We start from the raw sequence: 8417 nt of genomic DNA on the forward strand, positions 1-8417 counted from the left end.
GTCATGTGGAATCTTTCGTAGGTTTCTATGGTGACGACCCCCGATATGATGAGATGTGCACCCTTCCCACGGATATGTTAACAGAAAGCATGGCATTTGCCCTTAGTGGGGTATTTCTGAAGGGTCAGGGGGTACCTAAGAACCAACGCTGGTAATGTGTCTGACAGAACACAGGTATTATTATTACCCCCCCTGACATTTCAGGTGTCCAGGCAGAGGGTGTGGCAAGAGGCAGGCTTATCTAAGAAGTGGGTGGGACAGGGGGCAATCTGAGGGTCCCCCCAACTGACCCATGCCCCCCAATACCCAGAAGCAGGGCAGCTAGCCGGGACAGTGTCATGACTGTGCTTGTAAATCCAGGGCTGTCGGGAGGTACGTTATTGGCAGCGCATGATGAGGAAGCCATTTTGCGAGGTGTTACCTCTTACACCCAACTCCCTGGTGTCATCACACAGAGATATGAGGAGGGGTATTCAGCATGGGGGCCTAGAGTGGTAGATAAGTGGAACAGCCTCCCAGCAGAAGTGGTAGCAGAACATGCATGGGATAGACATATGGCTCCCGAATCTACTGATTAAGGATTTACAGGCTAGATGGGGGCCGCCGGGGGCCTGGTTGGTTGGCGCCGCCTGTGATCAGTAACGGGGGGTGCGGCGAGTAAACGTTTTATTATAATAGATATTATTAAATCTGTACAGAAAGTCGGCCTTTATATAGAGAATTGTAAACCATGAGGAGCGATCCTGCCCGCGGGGTACATGGGGGGATCGGGGGCACTTGTGCGGGGGCTGGGGGCTCATTGGGCGCCGGCACCATTAGCTGATCACCGTCTGCCGCTCTGTCTTGGAGCGAGATCTCTCGAAAAACACGTAATCCTAAAAAACACAAATTACACGTTAAAAACATATAAAAAGAGAAAGGACGGACCAAGCTTCACGCATGACTGGGGGGCAGACATGTAACCCCGCAGGGAGGGGAAAACACGGGACGCGTAACCCCGCAGGGAGGGGAAAACACGGGACGCGTAACCCCGCAGGGAGGGGAAAACACGGGACGCGTAACCCCGCAGGGAGGGGAAAACACGGGACGCGTAACCCCGCAGGGAGGGGAAAACACGGGACGCGTAACCCCGCAGGGAGGGGAAAACACGGGACGCGTAACCCCGCAGGGAGGGGAAAACACGGGACGGCTCTATTCCCTAACCGCGAGCGCATTCATTTCCCACCTACCGGAATGCGGGTTGTTAGCGTCTCCCCTGTCCTCTCACCACAGCCAGCAACAGGATGCACGCGAATGGCACCCGTGTGTGGTGGAGACATGCGTGTGACTCACCAGGAGGAAGCAGGTGCCCAGTAACACGGCTTTCATCTTCACACCCAGATCCTTCGGAAACTGGATCCCAAAGTTATCGGCGTCGGTGAAGATTTCCTTCGGTAATCCGCCCCACTGCTTACTGATAAGACCCACGCTGCGCGACTCGCACAGGGGCTTCACCTGAGCGGGGGGGGGGAGAGCGTGAGAGACAGAGGGCCACGGGGGGGAGAGAGAGAGTGAGAGACAGAGGGCAACGGGGGGGGGGAGAGAGCATGAGAGACAGAGGACCACGGCGGGGGGGGGGGAGAGCGTGAGAGACAGAGGACCACGGGGGGGGGAGAGACGAAAACAGAGGGCCACCGGGGGGGAGACGAAAACAGAGGGAAACCGGGGGGAGACGAAAACAGAGGGAAACCGGGGGGAGACGAAAACAGAGGGCCACCGGGGGGGAGACGAAAACAGAGGGAAACCGGGGGGAGACGAAAACAGAGGGCCACCGGGGGGGAGACGAAAACAGAGGGCCACCGGGGGGAGAGAGAGAGAGTGAGAGACAGAGGGCCACGGGGGGGGGGGCGTGAGACCAGGGAGGAAGGGACGGACAGGGGGACAGACAAACAGAGGGCTACCCGGGGGGGGAGCTAGAGAAACCGGGAGACAGAAGGACAACGGGGGGACTGACGGACAGAGGGACGCGGTTAGGTTATACAGTAGAAGTCGGAATAGAAAGGAGGACAGTTGGGGGGGGGGCAGTGAGATAACGAGTCCCATTTTTTTTGCCCCTGGACCCCAAATCCTCCATTCTCATCCCTTCCAGCATGCTTTGCTTCCTCTCACCTGAAAGTTGATGTCCCCACAGCAGCTGGACATTAAACACGGGCCGACCACCTTCAGTACCGGCTCCCGGGTCTCGGTCAGGAGGGAGTATTTTGGGACAAACGGGTGCCAGGTCTGGGTAACGTAACCGATGGTGTTTCCCGGAGGACTCTGCACCTCCATCTGACAAAAGTGAGGAAGAGATGGGGGCTCAGTTCAGGAAGAGCAGAGAGGGCTGCGGGGCAGGATGGAGGGGCAGTGACAGAGCTGTGTGTGCGGGGTTAGTATAGGAATAGCAGAGAGGGCTGCGGGGCAGGATGGAGGGGCAGTGACAGAGCTGTGTGCGGGGTTAGTACAGGAATAGCAGAGAGGGCTGCGGGGCAGGATGGAGGGGCAGTGACAGAGCTGTGTGTGCGGGGTTAGTATAGGAATAGCAGAGAGGGCTGCGGGGCAGGATGGAGGGGCAGTGACAGAGCTGTGTGCGGGGTTAGTACAGGAATAGCAGAGAGGGCTGCGGGGCAGGATGGAGGGGCAGGGACAGAGCTGTGTGTGGGGGGGTTAGTATAGGAATAACAGAGAGGGCTGCGGGGCAGGATGGAGGGGCAGTGACAGAGCTGTGTGTTCGGGGTTAGTATAGGAATAGCAGAGAGGGCTGCGGGGCAGGATGGAGGGGCAGTAACAGAGCTGTGTGTGTGCGGGGTTAGTATAGGAATAGCAGAGAGGGCTGCGGGGCAGGATGGAGGGGCAGTGACAGAGCTGTGTGCGGGGTTAGTATAGGAATAGCAGAGAGGGCTGCGGGGCAGGATGGAGGGGCAGTAACAGAGCTGTGTGTGTGCGGGGTTAGTATAGGAATAGCAGAGAGGGCTGCGGGGCAGGATGGAGGGGTAGTGACAGGTGGAGGGGCAGTACAGGAATAGCAGGATGGAGGGGGTCAGACTTGTGGCCCCCGGGGTCTCACCTCTTGCAGGCAGCAGGGGAAGCAGCAGCTGGTGCATTTCAGCGGACGTCTAAAGTGGATAATCTCTCGCCCCGAGGGGTCACAGACCTGGAGGGTGAGCGGGCGGCTGGAGCCACAGAACCAGCGCGCACAGACACTACTCCGCTCCTGCGCCGTGAAGATTCTCTGCCCCATGCTGTTCCGTAACTCGTACTGATTGCACGTCTCGAAACCTGTGACGGCTGAGAGTGCGAAGCGTGAGGGAGACAGAAAGAGACTGGGGGGGAGAGGGGATGGAGGGACGGGGGGACACATACATATATATATATATATATATATATATTAAAAAGTAGCTTAACCCTCTCCATCCCAAAGGACAGGGAGGGGCATGAGATTGGGTCCTTCCAAAGAGGATTGCGTTTACTTTAAACTTCCCTTACCCCAAGGGACAGAGTGTGAGGGGCAGAGGATAAAGATACCCCCACAGAGGGCATTATTTACATTTTAAACCGATACGGAACAGGGAGGTACCATTAACAGGGGATGGGGGAGAGGGGGGTATAAAGGGCATAACCCTCACCTGTTACTAACAAATGTATAGTCGCAGGCACTTAACCTTTAACTGGCCGCTCGACCTCTTAGTGAATAGACCCGGCTGACTGCAAGGAAACCCCTTTACTAGCATTTAAGGGGCAATAATTAATCTCCGGCCCTTGAGTGCCTGCGCAATGTGACCCCCAGACCCTCACCTTCCAGGAGCTCCTTCTTCTGATGGATTAAAATTTGGTCGATCTGGAAAATAACGACACGAAGGAGACGTCGGCGGTCATTGAAATAACGTTAAAAAAAACACATTTATTTCATGAAATAATTACCAAAAGGGGTAGTTACATCTGCTACACGGGCAGCTGCTTATTACACGCTTTAGAGGGGTAATTATACAGCAGGGGCAGCACAGTGCGAGAACCAGGAGAGCGGGGCAGAAAAGACCCAAATGCCCCATCTACTCTGCCCTTTTTGAACCCCCCTTTCCATATGAATTATTAAGCAGAGTTTTATGAACTCCCCAAGCTTTCTGGAAATTCCTTTTCTGCGTTTGCCTGCCCCACTTCCACTGGAAGGCTATTCCAAGTATCTACCACCCTTTTTGTAAAGTAGAAGTTTTTCCGGTCTAACCTCAGGAGAGGCGTCAGGGGCTGATGTAGTGAGAGGAGTTCCCAGCCCCCGTTCACTGTCAGCCGCTCCCTGCGTGTTTCGTGAGGGCTGTGAATGGGGACACGCCAGACGCCCCGAGGGAATCCGCAGTTTGCACCTTCATACTCAGGAATGTGATTTGCATTACAGGCCACGCCCTTCCACAGCTGGCCAATGTGAGGTGGGTGTGGCCTGAGATTTAGGATATCTCAGTATAGCTCCCGATATAATGCAGTGTACAGTCCATACTCCCCCCAGTCCCTATCAGGTACAGTCCCTACTCCCTACAGTCCCTATTGTGTACAGTCTCTACTCCCTACTGTACCTATCGGGAAAGTCCCTACTCCTTACAGTCCCTATCGGGTACAGTCCCTACTGCCTACAGTCCCTATCGGGTGCAGTCCCTACTCCCTACAGTCTCTCTTGGGTACAGTCCCTACTCCCTACAGTCTCTGTTGGGTACAGTCCCTACTCCCTACAGTTTCTGTTGGGTACAGTCCCTACTCCCTACAGTTTCTGTTGGGTACAGTCCCTACTCCCTACAGCCCCTGTTGGGTACAGTCCCTACTCCCTACAGCCCCTGTTGGGTACAGTCCCTACTCCCTACAGCCCCTGTTGGGTACAGTCCCTACTCCCTACAGCCCCTATCGGGTACAGTCCCGACTCCCTACAGCCCCTGTCGGGTACAGTCCCTACTCCCTACAGATTTAATGTTTCAATTTGCCAAATACCCCTCTGTTTATGCACCACTATACCCCTCTTTAATTAACCCCAATGCGCTGCCTCATGGACAGACAGGTGGGTACCTGGTCCAGATATGCCAGCCCACTGGGGGCAGCTCCGCCGCTCACAGGCATGTAAGGAGTGCCCCCTGGAAGAGGCTCCGGCTGTGGATGTGTCGGGGGGTGCATCTGATGGTGTGGGGGGATGCTGCTTCCAGGGTAGTCATGAAAACCAGGCGACGGAGGTGCAGGGGGGGCTGACGGACCAGAATATGGGGGGGAAGAATAGGGAGGGGCAGGGTATCCAGCCATGGGTGAGGGATAACCTGGAATTATAGACAACAAGTGTAAATAGGGCTGTTATTCTGGTATAATAACACAATACCTAGTATTCTATGGTATATACAGTATATAATAACAGCCCATATATTAGACACATTTAAATGGCAACTGTCTCCCCTCCCCCGTCATTACAACCAAGCAGCAAAATCATAACATAAGGGGATCCACAGGATCCCACAGATCAGGATTCCCGTGGACACAAGCCCCCAATGTATTTACGTAATTTAAGGATTACTTTGTGGTGGCAGCCATTTTGTTTGTATAAGACACGCCCCTTCCTTTCCTGATGGTAAATTGAATGTTTTCTCCATCAAGTGTAAAGTATCGCATCTCTTTCTCATTCGAGTTTCGATATTTATAGTTTGCAACGAAGGGTTAATGCCCTTATTGGTATTTTACACAATTCTGGTGAAATTATCCCATTTTACTGTGAATTAACCTTTCGCTGGCTGGAAGAAAATACGAGGTCATTGTTTCTCGTTGTGTGTGTAGCTACGGCGTTGCTTTGTTTAGTGTGTGGCTCGCGTTTATTTGGGGTCAGGAAAGCATTAGTCCCCATTGTACAGCGCTGCTGAATATGACGGCGATATATAAATCAATAATAACAGCATATTGTACAGCTCTGCAGAATCTGACGGCACCATATAGATAACAGTCAATGGCTCACATTACCTGGACCTGGAGCCGCCATTTTCATCGCTGACACATCGGCCGGCCTACCAAATGCAGAAATGTAATTAGTATAACAGGAAGCTGGGGCAATCAAGGAGGTGGGAAGGGTGAGGGTGAGTGGCTGGGGCAGATTCCCGGGGTAATTTTAGAAACAGATTGTTGCTGGGCGAGATATGATTCCATTAGGTGATGTCACCTTAACAGATCCCCCATATTACCCCCAAACGTGCAGGATGGTTTCCCTGATGCTCATTGGTCACGAGACACATATCGAGGAATCTAACATGTCCTAGAGGATGAGTGTGCACTTAATCTCCCAACATGCCGAATAACCTGGCAGGTGCACTTTTGTTTTGGGATGTGGTTAGAGCCGTGATTTGGGTGGGGCTATTTGTGTTACCGAGTGGAGCTTTCAGGGCATCAGGGGAAGGAGAGAGAGGGGGAAGACAGGGGAAGTAAGAAAAGGACATAGGGGAGGGGGACTCTCCAAACTTACAGGGACACTTGGGTGTGTTACATGGTTTGAGTGTGTGTGACGCAGTAGGCAGGGTGGTCTGAGCTGGAATGTGAGTGCAGGTTTTGGCCTTCGATGGGGTAGAATGTGGGGTTATAGGGCTCAGTCAGGACGCCGGGTTCAGTGGTGGGTCCCAGGAGGGTAGAGAGTGGATGGGGGGTTCAGTTGTCGGTCCCAGTAGGGTAATGTGAGTGCTTTAGGCTGTGAGTTTCCTCAGTAAGTACCCGAGTATGAGTGGGCTTCCTCCGTGGGTTTGTTGGGTGGGGAGCGGGGCGAGGCCGGGTGGCGTCTCGTTTCTGACAGAAAATGAATTGTTTAAAAGAGAGAAGAATGTAATGTCTGATTCATCTCTGAGAGGCCAGGAGAACAAAACAAAGAGAGGCGCATGCGAGACATGGGGAGACGGGGAGACAAAGAGACACCACGGAAGGGGGCACGTGGGAGCATGGGGGGGGGTGGTGGACATGGAAATACCAAGGAATGGGGGGTAAGCATGGGATTACTGGAGTTGGTACAGGGGGGGTATGGGATTACTGGAGTTGGTACGGGGGGGTATGGGATTACTGGAATTGGTACAGGGGGGTATGGGATTACTGGAGTTGGTACAGGGGGGTATGGGATTACTGGAGTAAGTACAGAGGGGGGGTATGGGATTACTGGAGTTGGTACAAAAGGGGGGGTATGGGATTACTGGAGTTGGTACAGGGGGGTTATGGGATTACTGCAGTGAGTACAGAGGGGGTATGGGATTACTGGAGTTGGTACAAAAGGGGGGGTATGGGATTACTGGAGTGAGTACAGAGGGGGTATGGGATTACTGCAGTGAGTACAGGGGGGGTAAGGGATTACTGGAGTGAGTACAGAGGGGGGTATGGGATTACTGGAGTGAGTACAGAGGGGGGGTATGGGATTACTGGAGTTGGTACAGGGGGGTATGGGATTACTGGAGTGAGTACAGAGGGGGGTATGGGATTACTGGAGTTGGTACAAAAGGGGGGGTATGGGATTACTGGAGTGAGTACAGAGGGGGTATTGGATTACTGCAGTGAGTACAGGGGGGGTAAGGGATTACCGGAGTTGGTACAGAGGGGGTATGGGATTACTGGAGTGAGTACAGAGGGGGCTATGGGATTACTGGAGTTGGTACAGAGGGGGGGGTATGGGATTACTGGAGTGAGTACAGATGGGGGAATGGGATTACGGGAGTGAGTACAGAGGGGGGGTATGGGATTATTGGAGTGAGTACGGGGGGGTATGGGATTACTGGAGTGAGTACAGAGGGGGGTATGGGATTATTGGAGTGGGTACAGTGGGGGGTATGGGGTTTCTGGAGTGAGTACAGTGGGGGGTTATGGGGTTTCTGGAGAGAGTACAGAGGGGGGGTATGGGATTACTGGAGTTGGTGCAGTTTGGGGGGGGTATGGGAATACTGGAGTGGGTAGAGAGGGGGTATGGGGTTTCTGGAGTGAGTACAGAGGGGGTTTGGGGTTTCTGGAGTGAGTACAGAGGGGGTATGGGGTTTCTGGAGTTGGTACAGAGGGGTATTGGATTACTGGAGTGGGTACCGTGGGGGGTATGGGAATACTAGGGGTATATGTCAGGGACATAGAAAATGCAGAAAAGGAGAATGGGGGCAGGTAGATGGGGCAATAACATTGAAAGGAGTAGACAGGGTAAGAAAGTCACAGGGAGTCATACCGGGGATTATAAAGTTAAAGGCGAAGTGGGTAAAGCAGGAATCGGGGCAGTGGGGCAGTTCCCTACCTTGTTGCCCTCCCCCAGGGTCTCCAGCCCCCTCTCTAGCTCGGTATCACTTCTTTCTCCAGCTGGGGTTTATTCGGCTATTTTTTCCTGTTGGGAGGAGGAAGAGATGAGGCTGTACCCAATGGCTGACAGCAGGAGGAGGGCA

At 53.6% G+C, this 8417-nt stretch overlaps 1 protein-coding gene across 1 annotated transcript; it reads right to left on the minus strand.

Moving 5' to 3' along the window:
* Positions 1-815: 815 nt before the first annotated feature.
* LOC149271556 (phospholipid scramblase 1-like) lies at positions 816-6013 on the minus strand. The gene is made up of 7 exons (XM_089507335.1): positions 6001-6013; positions 5065-5306; positions 3814-3856; positions 3086-3306; positions 2149-2310; positions 1333-1494; positions 816-875 (listed from the first exon to the last, which is right to left on the minus strand). Exons 1-7 carry the CDS (start codon positions 6011-6013, stop codon positions 816-818), a joined length of 903 nt encoding a protein of 300 aa, XP_089363461.1.
* Positions 6014-8417: the final 2404 nt, after the last annotated feature.

This window comes from Sceloporus occidentalis, unplaced genomic scaffold, assembly GCF_023333645.1.
Source record: "Sceloporus occidentalis isolate IW3139 unplaced genomic scaffold, rSceOcc1.0.p SCAF_494, whole genome shotgun sequence".
Lineage (NCBI taxonomy): Eukaryota > Metazoa > Chordata > Lepidosauria > Squamata > Phrynosomatidae > Sceloporus > Sceloporus occidentalis.